Source organism: Chlorella variabilis (genome assembly GCF_000147415.1).
Source record: "Chlorella variabilis unplaced genomic scaffold CHLNCscaffold_9, whole genome shotgun sequence".
Taxonomy (NCBI): Eukaryota; Viridiplantae; Chlorophyta; class Trebouxiophyceae; order Chlorellales; family Chlorellaceae; genus Chlorella; species Chlorella variabilis.
This window is the reverse complement of record NW_005435079.1, coordinates 1,394,521-1,410,833: the sequence shown is the minus strand read 5'-3', so window position 1 is coordinate 1,410,833 and position 16,313 is coordinate 1,394,521. Positions and strand designations below refer to the sequence as shown.

Sequence of the window (16,313 nt, the reverse complement as noted above, 5' to 3'; positions counted from 1 at the left end):
TGGTGGGGAGGCAGGTGGGCTGCGCTGACACCATGCATGCCGCCTGTGTTGGCTGGATCATCGGCACGCCGCGCGGGCGGTTGGCAGGCGCTAGGTGCGCTGCTGGCGGCGCACCGGGGGTGTATCCATAGGGGCCGGTGTTGGGCAGGTTCTCGGGCTGCTCCGTCAGCACCCTGGCGCCAGCAGTCTTCGGGATGGCCCTGCAAGAACAGAGTGGCGGCAGGGGTGGGGTTCAGGTGGCAGGGTCTCTGCTGGGCAGGTGCTGTCTGGGAAGGAGGTTGGCCTGGCTGGTACACTACCGGATACCACGCATTGTCATCGGTGAGTAGGCGGCACGGTACCGCATATATGCACACACGCGGGAGGCTGTTCCGGGGCTGTGCGGCTGACGGCATCCGCCCGCAGGGGGGCGATGCCATGCGTGCGGGTGCGCACGTGGTCGAGGCCAGCACTCACCCGAGCAGCAGGAGCGCGGCGTACAGCGCCAGGAGCAGGGTGGCGGGCTTCATCTTGGCGGTGCTGCAAGCACGTGGGGAGGGCAGATGGGGGAGGAGGGGGCGAGGCGGTGGAGGGCAGTTGAGGCGCAGGTTGGTGGGGGTGAGTCCAAGGATGTCCAAGGATGTCCAAGAAACTCAGGTCTGCCCTTGGACCCCACCAGTGTCTTACCTATTTTGAGCAGCAGCGCACTGCGGTGGCACCTGAACTGAGGGATGAGGAGAGAAGAAAAGCATCCAGGGGGGTCAGACGAGCGCTTTAATCACCGTGGTACTGTGCGCTTTCCTTCCACGCTGCGCTTGGCAGCTGATAAAGCTCGCGAAAAACATGAAGCCCGCACAGCCCGCAGCACAATCAACACCACGTGCAGCCAGTGGCTGACACCAGGGCGGCACGCGGCGGCAGACCATCAGACCGCCACCACCGCCACTTTCTTCCACCGCCATCCCAACAGCGGCGCAGTGCGTTTCCTCTGGCATGCCCTTACTCCCTCCCCTGGGGGCATGCGACCCGAACAGCGATGGCAGCCCATGCTGGGCTCCCGCTGGGTCGAAACCCTCCACCTCCAGCGTTGGCGGCGGTCGCGCTCGTCCTGCTTGGATTAGCGAACGCAGCAGCCGCGATGCGGCCCGCTCAGTCGGCCGTCGCAGCTCGCCTGGCAGCGGCCGCCACCACCCCGCCGCCGCTTGCCTCCGCTGCCGGCTCGGCGGTGTGTTTGAATGACGCGGGGCAGCCTGTGGATTGGTGGCTGCTTTACAAGACGCCCGGAAACTGCGGAGCCAGCCCCTGGGTCCGCGGCAACGTGACTCTTTACGTCGACGCCAGCACGGCGGCGGGCTGCGACAGCGGCGGCACCTGCTGGCAGGCTGGCAGCATTGACAGGTGAGGTGAGTGATCCAGGCCTTCCAAAGCATTCTTTGGATCTACTTGTTGCAGTTTGATGGTCTCAGGATGGGCAGTTTGATGGTCTCAGGACGGGCAGCGGTGCATGGCGGTGCAATGGTTTCACTTGGGGTTTGTTCCCCTCGCCGCCGCCGCCGCCACGCATGCAGGCCCGACAGCGCCCTGCAGCGCACGCTGGCCCAGCTGACTGCCAACGGCGCCGGGGTTGCCATGTACTCAGACCAGCCTCCCTACTACAGATATAAATACACGTGAGCCTTGCTGGGGGATAGCCGCTTCAACATTAATCGCTGCCCATGACATCGCCGCCTGCTGGCCCGACAGCTCAGTTTTCACTGCACGCATACCCCGGCCGTTCCGCACCGCAGGGACTACCTGCCCTGGGCGCACGCCAAGGGCCTGCTGCACTTCGGCGCCACCTCCGGCATCTGGCTGCGCCACAGCATCCCTGTCTGGCCCAACCGCACCGACGGCGCCCCGCACTGGGCATACGTTCCCTGGCCCGAGACGTGCCTGGGGCAGCATGCGCTGTGCCTGTCGCTGAACGCCTCCTCGCTGGATGGCGCGGTGGCTGCGCTGCTGTCCAAGTTCAAGCCCTACTTCTACCAGGCAAGTGGCCTAACTAGCTGGTGGGCTATGCAGGGGCAGGAAGGCGGCCGGCTGTTGTGAGCCCATGTTCTTGCTGCCTGCATGCTCCATCCTGCTGCGTCTGGCAATTCTGCGTTCTGGCTGTCGTGTTCCGGTGTGCAGGCCAGCGTGCCCAGCAAGCTGGCAGCCACTTACCCGTCCCTGATCGCCGTGCTGGCCGATGCTGCTGACCCCTCGGCAGCGCCTGGTGCCCCCACCACCGCCACGTTTTCCACCGCCGGCGGCGTGTCCTGGACCGCGTTTGCCAAGGGCAACAGCGGCCCCGCCGACCAAGCCCAGATCTTCGAGGACCTCGTGGTGCCGGGGCTGCAGGCCTCCATGGGCTGGCAGACCTGGCGCACCCAGTTTGGGGCCTTTGGGCCGGAGGCCTGCCGGTATGACCCCAACCAGAGCATGAACAACACCTGCGGCATCCAGCCCGGCAGCCTGGCCTCCGTCGACATCCAGAACCTGTCGGTGCCAGCAGGGCTAGCAGGGACGCTGAGGGCAGCAGCATCCCCTGCCACAGCAGGCGAGGAGCCCCAGAGCTCTGGGGATGGGCTGGTGCAGCCACCGGTGGCTGCGTGGAGGAGCTGTGACGATCATTCCAAATGGGGGGCGGCGCTGCCGCTGGATGGCAGCAGCGGGAGCAGCAGCGGCAGCGGCATCAGCGCGGAACCGCCACCTGCGCCCTGGGTGTGCTTCTGTGACAACAACCGGTGAGTGCTGGCGTGTGGATGTGTGTTGTGGCAGCAGCTGGCTTTGGAACGCTGGCTGCCGCCTGCGTCCCATGCTGTGCCCGCTGCCCTCCCCAACCTCGCCTCCCGCAGCGAACTGAGCCAGGCGCCCCGTGGCGGCGCCTGCACGTGCACGGAGGCGGCATCGCTGTGGCGAGCCATGGCAGCAGTGGTGCAGAGCGCCCCTGACACCTGCAGGCAGGTGGCCGTCAACAGTGGCGCCGCAGCGAGGAGGGGCAGGGGAGGCAGCAGCAGCTGGCAGCGGCTGCTAGCTCTTCCGCTCCTGGCGGCAGCTGTCCTTGCTACATTCTGATGCCACACCCCTCTCAGTTCTTGCTAGCCTTGCCTGTAATTCTGTGGGACCTGATCCGTGCCTGCCAGTGAGACGAGCCATCCAGAGTAGTGGAATCCCTTGCTGGCAGCTGGCTGGAGTGTCATTTGGAGATTTACAAGGGTCAGTAGCTATGCAGACAAGCATGCATCAAAGCTGGGATATTATCGCCCAAGACCTGTTGCCGGGAGGGGGTGTGCTGGAGAGCGCCGGGGGTGTGGCATGAAAGGCTGAGGCGCCGGCGGGTGGGCGCCGGGGGTGGCTCAGCAGCCAAAGCCGGTGCAGGGATTGCAGCCTGCATCCAGCAGGCGGGGGCAGGCAGCGCAGCGGGATGCGAGTATGCGTGTGAGCAGAGGCTGGGTGTAGGCGGAGGCGGAGGCTGTTCCAGATGGCACCTCGTCACGCACAGCAGAGTCGGCGCAGGCGCACCGGTTGTGTAGTAGCTGGCGCAGCAGCCCTGGCACTCCTCCACCGACGACCCGCCAAAGGAGCCTTCGGTGTCATTCTCGCAGATGTCGTTGCACGAGTTGCCATACTGGTCGGTGTATTCCCTGCGGGCGGTCTGGTCCTTGGCGCAGCTCTTGATGCAGTCGGAGTAGCTGCCCGAGTAGTCGTAGGGGAAGGTGCGGCGCCAGGCGGCCAGCGAGGCCTCGCTGCGGCTCTCGTCCAGCCCGGTCTTGCAGATGCGCGCGCAGCTCACGCCCTCTGCACGCGGGCGTGGGCGCCGGCAGGGCGGGGCAAACGGCATATGGGTTGGCACAACCGGCCACAGAGTGAGCAGTGGGCAGGGCACGTACTGCACGAAGCGCCAGCAGCACGACTGTGCAACCACAGCGGGCAGCACGCAGATCAAGCCGGGCCCCACCGCCACTCACGTCCTTGCGAGCTGGTCTGCTGGAGCTCCCTGGAGGCCATCACAGACCTGCGGCACAGAAGAAACAGCGCTTGGGGGATTGAGGTGCAGGACGAGCTATGGAAAAAGCGAGATGGCAGCCAGGAGGAAGCTGGGCGGGACGGCGACGGGATCGGCGCGCGGTTCACCCGACGAGCAGAAGGCCAGCGCACAGCGCCAGGAGCAGGGCGGCGGGCTTCATCTTGGCCGGTGCGGTCTGGGCGCAGCCGGTCTGCAAAGGTTGGCGGTTGGCGGTCTGCGGAGCCGCAGTAGGGAGACACCGCCGGAGCGTGCGGTTGGGGGTCTGTTGCCGACGATGCTGACCCTAGACCCCAGAGGCTCACACGCTCGCTACACTGCCGTGGCGGGTCGCACGGGCAGTCCAAGGGTTTCTGGCAACAGCCGCGTACTGCCCCTCCAAGGACACCCCAGCAGGCCCACTGCCACAAGCCTGCAGCTCACCTGGCACGCACTGAGGGTGGCGAGGGGGTTGCTGTTAAGGCCTGCTGAAAATGGTCACGCACCTTTCACCTTTCCTCGACTGCGTCTTTCTTCCCGCAGGCCAGGCCAGCTGGCACTTGCTGCCGCCTCCGCCCGAAGCCGCCGCCTACGCCTGTGGCAGCAGCAGCGATAGCTGCACCCGCACCTACGCCCAGCCCCTCGCCCTCCTGGATGGCTGCACAGGCGCGGCGCTGCCCTCCAGCACCTCGCCGCAGTCGAGCGGCACCGGAAGCGGCATACTTCCTAGTCACAAAGTGGGGTGGGGAAACAGGGGCCAGGCAGCCGGGATTGGAGGTACAAGAGCAGCTGGGGCTTGAGATCAGCGCATCCAGGCCTGCCGTGTAGCGCAGAAGGGCACAATTGAGAGGAGAAGCACCGGCGGCGGGCGGGGTTCGAGCGGCGGCAAGGCAGGCGGCGGTAGGGCGGAGACACAATGATGGGGGCCCGCGCCCTGTCTCTGTGCTGCGTCCATGTTCCAATCGCATCGCCAAGATGCCTGAAAGGTCACCAGCAGACCTCTGCGCGCAATCAGCCTGCAAAGTTCGGCAAGGAGACGGCAAAACTGCCCCTTGAGGCATTCCAGTGATCTCGTATGGCGCCGAAGCGGACGTGGGTTGCTTTGACAGACTCCCGCGGTCAATAGAGGTCCAAAAGGGCTGGCGCCGCCTCAGCGCGCAAAGCGCGCCGCCGACCACGACTCCAACTTTCTTGTGTGTTATTCATAGTATAGCAAATATCCAGGGGAAGGGGGACTGTGCAGGTTCGTAAGTCCAAAGTGGAGAATCATAAATTCATCAGGCTCACACCAGCGCTAAAGGGCTGGGTGGGTAGCGGAGATGGCGCACGGCAATTGGGTTCAGACAGCCTAGCGTGCCTGTACAGCAGGTGGACGCTCAGTGGGCCCACTGAACGAGCGCAACGGCAGACACATAGAATGCAAGGCCACCCTGCAGCCGGCTGCGGGGCAGGCAGGGTTTGGTGCCCGGTCCAGGCGGGCATGCGCTGCCAGCAGCGGCTCAGCAGCCAAAGCCGGTGCAGGGATTGCAGCCTGCATCCAGCAAGCAGGCGGGGGCAGGCAGCGCAGCGGGATGCAAGTATGAGGGTGGGCAGGGGCTGGGTGCGGACGGAGGCAGAGGCCACTTGGGAGGGGCAGCCCAGCAAGCAGAGCAGAGGAGGCGAGCAGGCGCACCGTTCTGGTAGTAGCTGGCGCAGCAGCCCTGGCACTCCTCCACCGACGACCCGCCAAAGGAGCCTTCCGTGTCGTTCTCGCAGATGTCGCTGCACGAGTTGCCATACTGGTCGGTGTATTCCCTGCGGGCGGTCTTGTCCTTGGCGCAGCTCTTGGCAGTCGGAGTAGCTGCCCGAGTAGTCGTAGCTGTCAAAGAAGCCGTGCCAGGCGTTCAGCGCTGCTGGATCGCGGTCGGTGTCCAGCCCGGTCTGGCAGATGCGCGCGCAGCTCACGCCCTCTGCGGTGGGCAAGCCAGGCGCGGGAGGCGGGGGCGGGGTGTGTTAGCGGGTGGGCTGGCGGAGCAGGGCAGGGCGGCTTGCTGGCACGCTTGACGGCCGAGCGCGAGGTCCTGACTCCAGAGGCAGCTGCCAGCGGCAGCGCCACAGCACCGGCGCCTGCATGTCGCCTGAGAGCGGCCCCCACTCACGTCCGTTGGAATTCGGCGCATCCTGCTGAAGCTCCCTGCCTGCCGCCACGGGCCTGCACAGAAGCGGAGTGCCGGGAGAGTGTGTTGAGAAGCAGCACTGTGCCTGGCACTCCGCCAGTCAGATGGCTGCAGCAACGTTGGTTAACCTGCAGGCGTTGCAGGAACGGAGAAGTGGGGCGCCGCGCCGGGCGGCCCGGTCCCGCCGCTGCCACCCGGCGAGCTCACCTGAACAGGATGGTGGTGCTCAGCACCACAACCAGGATGGCATGCTTCACCATGGCGTGGGCTGCAGGGCAGCAGGGTCGCACACAGGAGCAATGTGGATGGCCAGTAGCGCCCTGTGGGTCGAGCGCCCCCATACGGGCCTCCTACCCTGCAGGTGCATGCAGATGTGTCCAGGAGCAACGCAGCACTCTGGCTGGCACGCTCCCACAGTGCTCCACTCTCTTGCAGTTGGACCACACCGAACACGCCAAACCCATGCGTTTCTCACGTTACGTGGGCGAGGGAGCTGTTCGCAATCTTCTGCTGTCGAGAAAGAGAGAACGGAGACGAGGGAGAGCAGCAGGCACCCTGGCAGAGCCACGTGTCCAAAAATCGTATCTGCCACTGCTCCCCGTACACAAACCAGCAGCTTTCAAGGCATTACATGCGCCCAGTCACTACGATGATCCAGCAGCGTAAGAAACGGCAGCGCCGTGGCTCCACCAGCAGAAACAAAGCAGTTTCAGGGCCGGCTGGCTGCCATCGCTGGCGGTACTGCACTGATGATGACGACAGCTTCTTCTTTCTTATTGAAACGTTGGTGGTTGGACACCAGAAGCCGCTACTGTCAGTTCAGCCTGCGTCAGCGCCGCACGCAGCGAGTCACGCTGCTGCCGCCGCCGAGCTGCAACGACAGGCGGTAGCCCTTGGCGCAGGCGCGGCACGACTTGGCTCCCAGCCGGCAGTCGGCGCAGTTTGGCACTCGGCACTTTGTGCATGTGCCCCGCGGGCCGCCAGGGCGCCAGCCAGACCTGCAGGGGAGCGGCGGAGGCGGCAGCAGGAGGGCACGGGGTTCAGCCTCAGCGGCGCTGCTGGATGCCCTGCAAGGGCAAGGCAGGCTGGGCGACGCCACAGCTTCCGGACAAAGCGCCAGGTGCAGCCAGCACCGGCACGGCCAGCCTCACTCACTTGCAGCCAAGGCACTTGGAGGCGCTGCAGGAGCGGCAGGCGGCGCCAAATCCGAGCGAGCTGGGCCCGCTGCACGGTCGGCAGGCTGCATATGACTTGGACCGACCACCAGCCCTGAAGGTTACGGCTCCAGGTGTGCCTGGCAGGGCCAGGAACTGACCGGCCTTACCTGCAGGAGGGAGGCCAGACAGGCAAGCAGGCAGGGACATGCTATCAGAGGGCGTGCCGACCCGTTGTGCTCAGCGTGCTGCTTGTGCAAGAAGCATGGCTGCGCCGATGGGATCGTGCTGAGCAGGCAGTGCCCGATGCAAACGGCTTTCAGCACCCCTCAGGCGGCAGCACAGCTACAGCCAACGCGGCGGCCTGAGGCTCACATTTCGAGCAGCCCGCGGCGGAGCACGCCATGCTGCACCCCAGCCCAGCCTTGAAGCACGTGATGCAGCGCCACCCCTTGCCGCTGGCGATGGGGGCGTAGATGGGTCGGCCAGCGGGGCAGGTGCCCTCATTGTCTGCAGGAGCAGCGCACCAGCATAGCGGAGGCAGGCTGAGGCGAGGGGCAGGGGTGGGTGGTGGGTGGGGCCCCTGGATGGTATGGGAGGGACCCAGGCCGGCCACGGCACAGGGCACGCTGACGGTGGCAGCACCGCGGGATCTGCTCACTCAGCGAGCTGTTGCAGGTGTTGGGGGCGGCTTGCACGGTGGCAGCCCAGGCCCGCCACAGCGGCGCCGACTTGGTGCAGGTGCAGGCGCCGCCGCGGTACCTCTGGCTCCACTCCCTGCACGGCGCGGAAGGGCAGGCACAGCTGTGGTCACACATCGATACTTTGCCAGGGTACCTGTCGCCCTGGCAAAGGAGCAGAGCTGGCAGCTGCTCTTGGCCTTATTGCCACACCACAACTCAGCTCACCGGTTGTTGTCGCAGAAGCACACCCAGGGCGCAGGCGGCGCGGCGGTGGTGTTCCCCAGCGGCAGCGCGGCGCCCCACTTGGAGTGGTCGTCGCAGCTGCGGCAGCAGCGGCGTTTTGGGCGATCTTAGGAAGGCGCGTGGCTCCACGCAGGTCCAGCCAGACAGCCCCACGCCCACAGTCCCACGCCCAGCCAGCGCCGCAGCCTCGCACGGCCTGACACAGCCAGTGCATGGCGGCCAGCATGAGCGTCACCTCATCCAGGCGGTCACTGGCGGTGCGGCCCAGGGGTCCACAGGCGGCGGTACGCCTGCCGGTACCGACAGGTTCTGGATGTTGATGGAGGCCCAGCCGCCGGGCTGGATGCCGCAGGTGGCGTTCTGGGATTCGTATGCATCGTACAGGCAGGTCTCAGGCCCAAAGTTGCCGTAGGCGGTGCGCCAGGTCTGCCAGCCCATGGAGGCCTGCAGCCCCGGCACCACGAGGTCCTCGAAGATCTGGGCGGTGGCGGAGCTGCCGTTGTTGGGCTTGGCATAGGCGGCCCAGGGCATGTGGTCCAGGGTGCGGAAGGAAGTGTGGTTTGGGGCAGAGGGCGGCGCCGACGGGTTCCCAGCCGCAGCCAGCACCGCGCTCAGCCCGGGGTAGCGGCGCGCCAGCGAGGGCGGGACGGTGATCTGCTGGGAGGGTGGCAGCAGGGAGGGGTGGGCAGCGGGAGGCAGGGGCCTCAAGCCCAGCAGGCGGCAGGGGTTGCACCTGGCAGCACAGCAGGACCAACAGTCAGCCATTGCCTCCCGAAGGCCCTCCTCCCAGCCGGTAGCTGGCACATGAGTTATCAACACACTGACATGCAGAACGCGCCTGATAGAAATAGGGCTTGAACTGAGACAGCAGCGCCGCCACCGGCCCATCCAGCGTGGCGGCACTCAGGCTCAGGCACAGAAGGTACTGCCCGCCGACGTTGGCTGCCTTCTATCCCTACTGCAGGACTGGCTGCGTATAGTATGTGAGCTCACGCAGTAGCAGAGAGTGCACCAACAGTCGGCGGTCGGGAGTGACAGCCGGTGCCCTGCGGGGTGTGTATGCCAGCGATCGGGCTTGCATGCACGCCAAACAACCCAGGGCACGGACCTCCCACCGCCAGAGGGGGAGAGAGGCTGGTCCAGCCGTGCCCGGCCACTCAGGCCACTGCCCCCTCCAACCCAGCAGCTAGCCCTGCGGGCACTGCTTCCCACGCACCCCAGACCGTGTTTCTCAACACCAGGGGCCAGAATCAGCCCGCCCAGACCCCCACAGGCCGGTCCCCGAGGCCAGCCCACGTGTTGCCACCCCCCAAAGCGCACAGCCGCCTGCACAGCTCTCACTCGGCCACAGAGTGCCCCTCTCCACACCCGGAAACCATCAGTGAAGGCCAGAGCCAGCCTGCGGGCGCCCCCCGAGCAGGGAAGCGACCATCAATGCCCTCCCCCAGGTCCGCCCAGGCCCTCACACTGAACTCTGTGCTCACAGGGAGCACCCCTGCACTAGGCGCGCCAGCCCGGGGCCAGCCAGCTGATGCCCAGGGCGCCGGCCCTACGCCTGCAAGTTCAAAAACTCTTTGCTTTGAAACTCCCTCCCAGCGCATCTCCCACCATCACCCTGCCCACCTCCTGGATGCTCGCAGCAAGATGGTGGACCCCGCGGTGCCATACTCTCTGGTGCTGGCCGACGCGGCCGCCGCCAACCCGCTTGCCGCTGGCGGCAACGGCAGCAGCGCCTGCGAGGGCGCTGCTGACTTCGTGATGGCCGACAACCCAGCCTATGAACGCGGCTCTGCCCGCCGCGGCGACGAGAACATGCCGCAGGCTGCTACGGCTGGGGTCAAGCGCTCCATGGGCGGTCGCTCGCCCGGGGCAACTCCGGAGACGAGGAAGAGTGAGCATGCCGCCCCGCCGCATCACCCGCCCTGGCGCAGCAACCAGCATGCACCCCGCCCAGGCCAGCGGCGCGCCTTGCCAGCACTGCATCGCTGGGTGCTGCTGCTCCTCATGCTTTCGGTGATGGCTAGCGCAACCCTGCCCGGCCCGGGCCTGCCATGCTCCCACAGGCATGCCGCCTGCGCTTGGACTGCGCATTCTGGCAGAACCTCCCCCGCCTCCCAATCCCAGGGCACCCTGTCTGACCCCACGCCCCCCACTTGCTCCTTGCTACCTGCAGCGAGCAAGGCGCACCGCCGCGAGGCGGCAGCCAAGGCTGCCGCCAAGGCCGCCGCCAAGGAAGCGGACCTCGCCGCTGCCAACGAGGCGACGATGCTGGAGCTCTCCCGCCTGCGCCCGGCGCGGGCTGCCAAGGCTGCACAGAGCGGTGAGCCGCCAACTTATTTGCCCAGCCGACCGGCAGCAGCCCCGCTTTGCTGCGAGATGCACCAACAGCCCACCCCCCCATGCCAGCTGATTAGGGCCGCCGCACCATCCAGCCAGCCCACCAATACATCCCCAACCCCCGCCACCGCCGGCACCCCCCACTGCCGCTGTGCAGCCCCGCAGAAGCCCATGCTGCCTACCGTGGGCTTGACCATGGGCATCAAACTGCGCGGCCGCGGGTTCCACAAGGCACCCGCGGGGAAGCACTGCACCATGGCGGGGCAGGGCGTGCCTGTGAAGAACTCCGACATCCACAACGGGGTGCTGGGCATCAAGAACGCCAACGGCACCCCGCTACTGTTCGAGGGGCTCTACAACCGGGGCCCCTCGGGCGAGCTGATCCTCAAGCAGGCCGCCAACACCCAGGTGACTGGGAGCGGAGCAGCCCATAGCCCCGCCCACCACCTCTGCCCTTGCTCAATGAGCGGCGCCTGCCATGTCTGCCCCTCCCGCCCAGCACGCCAGCCACCCTGCCCCCGCCAGGAAACGCTGCCAGCCGCCCCTGCAACCGATCAGCACCCTGATTCCCACCACATGCAAACCCTCACCCAGCCCCACGTCACTCATCACACCCTGCCCCCGCCCTTGCCCGCGCACTCGCCCCCTGCCTCCCTACAGTTCCTTGGCCGTCTGGCCAACAAGCTGGGGACGGCCCCAGAGGCGCTCGCCGAGCAGCTCTCGGTGGAGGTGCATGGCATCGCCGGCAACCCCTCCATGGCCGGCACCCGCGCCGTGGTGTACATCAAGGACCCCGCCCTGCTGTCCACCGTGCCCTTTGTCAAGGTCGAGTGCCTTCCCAGCCCCCAGGCGGGCGTGGCAGCACGCACCCCTAGCTGTAGGTGTCCCATGCGACGCCACCACGCGCGCCGTCAGGCGACCCCCATCGCCGGCGCTAGCACGTTGCGCCTCCCATGCTCGTGTTCTACCACCGCCCTTGTAAAGCGCATGAAGCTCCTGCTAAGTGGGGATGTGGAGGAGAACCCAGGGCCACCGCCCCGGCAACAACAACGAGTAGAGAGCTGGCTGGGGGTGAGCGACGCGGCAGCCACAGCCATAATGCTTGTGTGGGCTTAAAGTCTGGTAAAGCAAGAACTAGCTTGCAACATAGACTCCCCGCCGAAACGGGACGGGAACCGGGCGAAAGCAGAGAAAGCAATAAAACAGGGGTGGAGCAAGGCGACATGCAACGCAAGCAGCTGACAGGGCACGCATCGAAACGTGTGTATGACTGGCAAAGTGGCATGGCGCATTGGGGAGAAACGCAACGGTACGGGAGCATGGGCTGGCCAAACGGCAGTGCGGAACGCTAGGTCACTAGAAAAGCAGGGAAAGGCGCACTATGTATGCAATGAGGGCAGCCCCGGCTCGGGGCCGTTGAGAAAGCAGTGGGCGGGAGGGGGGAGGCCCCGGTGTGGGCGGGCCCCATCGAGGGGGGATGGGGCGCGCAAGCGGCCAGATGGGGCGGGGCGCGGGCGGCAGTAGAGTCCTGCGGCTGGGTGGGATATAGGGCAATGAGCGTTGAGCAGTGTGCGATGAGCAATGAGCAATGAGCAGTGAGCAGCCCCTCCCGAAACAAAGTGAAGCGCAGGACGGGGTCCGGTGGATGGGAGGCGGAAGCGCGGGGGGTTGCCACGTGCGCTACCGCCGCCGCCGCAGGCAGCACCCCTGCGGCGGCGGCAGCGGCAGCAAGCCGTGGACCCAAACGCCGTGCCGCCGCCGCCGCAGGCAGCACCCCTGCGACGGCGGCGGCAGCAAGCCGTGGACCGAAACGCCGTGCCGCCGAGTCCCGTGGCTGTGGCCGTGGGCTTCTGGCAGGAAGCTACGGCCGCAGCTCGGTGGCTCGGGGGCGTCGCAGCGTGCCGCCGCCGCCGCCGCGCTGCCCCCCGGGCACGGCGGCGGCGGCAGCAAGCTTGGGCCCAAACGCCGTGCCGCCGAGTCCCGTGGCTGCGGCCGTAGACTGTGGGCCGGAAACTGCGGCCGCAGCTCGGCGGCACGCGGTTCTGTTCAAGTCGCCAAGCGTGCAGCAGCGCCGAACCACGCTTCCCGGCCTCGGCGCATGCCTTCAGGGGCCCCCTATCGCTGGGCGCACCCCTCCAACACCGAACATGCGCCCGGGGGGGAGGGCGGCCCGGGCTGCCCAGGCCAAAGTGGGCCGCCCTCGAGCAAGAGGCGGCCGGTCTGTGTGCTGAATGAATGAATGAACCATTTAGCCATAATGGGGCGCATACGATATGCAGCAGCACAACTGGAACGCATGCCCTGCGACCCAGAGCTGCCACAGGAGCGCCCGGGGCACAAATGGAACCACCTGGCCATGAGGATCCTAGCCTCCTGCGTCGAGCGGATTCTGCCCCCTGTAGATGGCATACAGGGCCTGCTAGCTGGGGACGTAGCCGGCCTCCCTAACAGTGCTGGGTTTGACGCATATGGCAGTACGTACCTTAGTTGGCTACACCCCATCCCCAGCCTCGAGCTGAAGCACACCGAGGGGGATGGTAACTGCCACTTGCGCTCACTGCTGATCTCGGTGCTGGGCAGCGAAGAGAGTGGCTGGGTGGCGTTGCGTCTGCGGTGTCTGCTCCACTTCCTGGTCAACTCTGCCCGCTATCATCAGGCAGAGTCAGGCCCAGGGGTGGCGAGCACTGACTACGGCGCGTCAGTGTTTACCCCCCTGACGAAACCAGCAAGCTCCTTGAGCGGACTGGCGAGTGCAATCGCGGCCTCGGTGCTACAATGCCCGATCCTACTTTTCAACCCGGGACACAAAATGATCCCCCACCGGGAGCTTGAGAGCGGCTACATCCCACCTCTCTTTGTCCGGGAAGGGGGCTATGCATCCAAACTCCCCATCATACAGATGTGGGCATACTGCGGCGGTGGGGCACCTGTGGAGACGACGCCTTGGCGCCCCAACCACTTCGAGGCGGGGTTCCTACCGACGGCAGCCCATTACAGTGCCCTGCTCTCGGTGACCGAGCAGCATGACCTACACCTGCAAGGTTACTATGAGCAGGGCGCAGGGAGGGATCCCGGCTGGGCGTGGGATACACAGACCCGCTACGAACTGCACCAACTACCAAACGAGTCCCCCGAGCGGCACCTAATTGAAGAGGTCCTTACCTCTGTCCAAAACATTCTCGCGCCCCGCCCAGCCATGGCCAGGCGTGGCCGCCAAGGGGCAAGCGGCGGCCCGGGCCCGAAACCAAGCCCAACACCCTTTCCACCACCGCCAGGCAAGGCAGCTCAGCCTATCGGCACCATGGGTGATGGACCACCACCACGCCTCGCCCAGCGGCATCAGACACGGCTGAGCGTGGCGGCAGCCCAGGCCATCGACATTGACAGGGGAACTGGATCCCAACAGAGCCCTGCGCCGCCCACCGGCAAGAGTCTCAAGCGCAAGTGCATTGACGCCAGCGAGGGCAGGAGGAAAATCGCAAAGAAGAGCACTCAACAAGACACCAGCCGGATGCGCAAAAAGAAGGGGGAGACGCCACCCAGCCCTAGCGGGTCGCCCGGGCAGCGATGCACACACACAGCCATGCACCAGCAAAGCGACCGAGGAACACGGCAGACCAGCATCCAGGAAGCGATGGGCAAGGCAGCCCAACGGGCACAAGCGGGCCTGCCACTGCTTGCCCACCACCAACGCCAGGCGCGGCTGTCCCGTGCATCCCTGCCCAACCGAGGCAAAACACGACAGGCTGCCACGACAGGCGAGACACTCATGGCAGAACTAGCCGACCCTGGTGTAGCTGCCCCACTCAGTGCCAGCGAGAGCGCAACACAGGCAGCACCACCCGGGCTGGACCCCGAGGCCTGCGCACCGGCACCAGGGCCGGTGGGAGAATTTAAGGTGGCCACCTTCAACTGCATGGGCGGCACCACCGCAGAAGGGGCGATAGAGGCACTGGTGCAACTCGATCCAGATGCGCTCGTGCTGACCGAGCTCAAAATCAACAGCAGACAACAGCGTAAAAACGTGTACCGCAAGCTGTTGCACCGTGGATACAAAATTACCATGAGCGTATTGCCTGGTGGTAGCCTGCTCAGCCACGCGGGCCAGCCCGGCCGCGGCAAGGCAGGCGTCCTGGTGGCAATGGCCAAGAGGCACACGACACACAACAGCTTGACACCGCAGACAGTCCCGGCGCAACTGCAAGGGTACCTCGGCCATGTGAGGCTGACGCCGCCGGCAGGCAGGCCGCTTGACATTATTGGGGTCTACCTCCCCAGCGATGCCGACGAGCAACACACGCGCCGGGCAGCTGGGACCTACATCTCGGAAATCAGCAGGGCGTGTGCACAACAAGGCCGCACGCTAGTGCTGGCCGGCGATTGGAACGCCACCCTGCGGAATGCTGACAGGTCAACTGGTAGCCAACACCATGTGGACACGGCACACAGAGAATTGGCGGCCACCTGCCAATTGGCACCAGCAGGCGGCATCCCCACCGACCCTACCGAACCCAGAGAGCCCACCTACTGCCAGCATGTCGTGGGTGGACAGGCAGTGCGTAGCACAATCGATGACGTACTCATTTGCTTGCCCACTCTGCCCGATGAGGTAACAAAATGGGCCCCAGCACCGTGGCAAATCCCGGCAGCAGGGGGAAACAGCGACCACGAGCCGTACGAAGTGCGCCTACCGTGCTCTGCCCTGGGATACGTACGCCCACCCCCGCAGACACATGTCCCGTTCCGCAGCAGAACGGTGTTCCAGCAGCCAATGAGCATAGCTGAGTTGACGGGCTACAGGGACGCCTTTGAGGCAGCTGCGCACCGGGGCATATCATGTTTCGCGCGCACTGCCACAGACTGGGCTGGGCGGCTAGAACAGGCACATGCAATGACGATGGCAACGACCAACGTACCTGAAGACTACGCCGCTACCCTTCAGGCCAAGGCCCTACACTTGGGGGTCCCACCCACGGCCGTGGAGGAATTGGCCAATCAGCTACACGATCTCCTAGCACAAGCTCTTGATACTGCCCGTCAGAGCTGTGCTACTCGCACCACCACTGACCGCCACTACCTTAGGAGGCAGGCCAGCAAAAAATTACGGCAATTAGACAAACTCACATGCTTGTACAAGGTGGGTCGGCGCCGACTACATGCGCAACCCGATATATGGCATTGCGCCCAAGCAGTGCTTGCAGCCCTGCAAGCTGAGATGGAGGCCGAGCTCGGACCCGTAGAGAACACCGCAGAGGGGCCGGCCCGAGGACACGGAGGAAAAGGGATGTTGTGCAACGCTACCGCACAAGATGTGGAAGAGGCCATGCGCACCCTGAGGGAGCAACTGCTAACACCACCAACGGCAACGCATCCAACCCCAGCGGGCGAACCCAACGCCGAGAGCGCAGGGCACTCGCAAACTGCCCCGGCCACCTCCATGCCCACCACACCCATGAGCTCAGTTATGACGGCGCTCCAGCAACGTCTACACGCAATCAGGATGGAGCGTCGCACCTTGCTCCGTAAGGACAAACTGCAGAGCTGGGAACGCGCCGCCGCCGCGTGGCGGGCGAAATACGCCCGCCAGCCAAAGTGGGGCCACAGAGATATTGCTAACCGGGACGCCGATAAGCCTCGTGGCATTGAGGTGCTACGTGACCCATCCACGAAACAACTCACCTCTGAACCCCAAGAGTTGTTGCGCATCTTGCGCGGCCAGCGCCAAAAAACGGCGACG

At 65.7% G+C, this 16,313-nt stretch overlaps 4 protein-coding genes across 4 annotated transcripts in view; 2 read left to right on the top strand and 2 right to left on the bottom strand.

Annotated features, from left to right (window-relative positions):
* Positions 1–1,117: 1,117 nt before the first annotated feature.
* On the top strand, positions 1,118–3,319 carry CHLNCDRAFT_52186 (hypothetical protein; the record flags this gene model as incomplete). The annotated part of the gene is made up of 6 exons (XM_005848117.1): positions 1,118–1,377; positions 1,548–1,649; positions 1,767–2,027; positions 2,154–2,744; positions 2,856–2,977; positions 3,144–3,319. The coding sequence occupies 6 exons, from the start codon at positions 1,118–1,120 to the stop codon at positions 3,317–3,319; spliced, it is 1,512 nt and encodes a 503-aa protein (XP_005848179.1).
* A 37-nt stretch (positions 3,320–3,356) lies between these two features.
* Positions 3,357–4,724, bottom strand: CHLNCDRAFT_145581 (hypothetical protein; the record flags this gene model as incomplete). The annotated part of the gene is made up of 5 exons (XM_005847951.1): positions 3,357–3,388; positions 3,523–3,798; positions 3,969–4,015; positions 4,159–4,241; positions 4,668–4,724. The coding sequence occupies 5 exons, from the start codon at positions 4,722–4,724 to the stop codon at positions 3,357–3,359; spliced, it is 495 nt and encodes a 164-aa protein (XP_005848013.1).
* Positions 4,725–6,988: 2,264 nt separating this feature from the next.
* CHLNCDRAFT_52184 (hypothetical protein) lies at positions 6,989–9,004 on the bottom strand (the record flags this gene model as incomplete). Its single annotated transcript, XM_005847950.1, has 6 exons — positions 6,989–7,157; positions 7,315–7,483; positions 7,689–7,823; positions 7,975–8,090; positions 8,222–8,317; positions 8,475–9,004. The coding sequence occupies 6 exons, from the start codon at positions 9,002–9,004 to the stop codon at positions 6,989–6,991; spliced, it is 1,215 nt and encodes a 404-aa protein (XP_005848012.1).
* Positions 9,005–9,883: 879 nt separating this feature from the next.
* CHLNCDRAFT_145578 (hypothetical protein) overlaps positions 9,884–16,313 on the top strand; it is a gene marked incomplete at both ends in the record, with an annotated part of 9,042 nt that continues 2,612 nt past the window's right edge. Inside the window, 5 exons of the mRNA XM_005848116.1 lie at positions 9,884–10,130; positions 10,413–10,559; positions 10,734–10,984; positions 11,237–11,401; positions 12,275–12,453. Of these exons, the coding sequence (XP_005848178.1) occupies positions 9,884–10,130; positions 10,413–10,559; positions 10,734–10,984; positions 11,237–11,401; positions 12,275–12,453 (989 nt within the window). The remainder of the gene's footprint in view (positions 10,131–10,412; positions 10,560–10,733; positions 10,985–11,236; positions 11,402–12,274; positions 12,454–16,313) is intronic.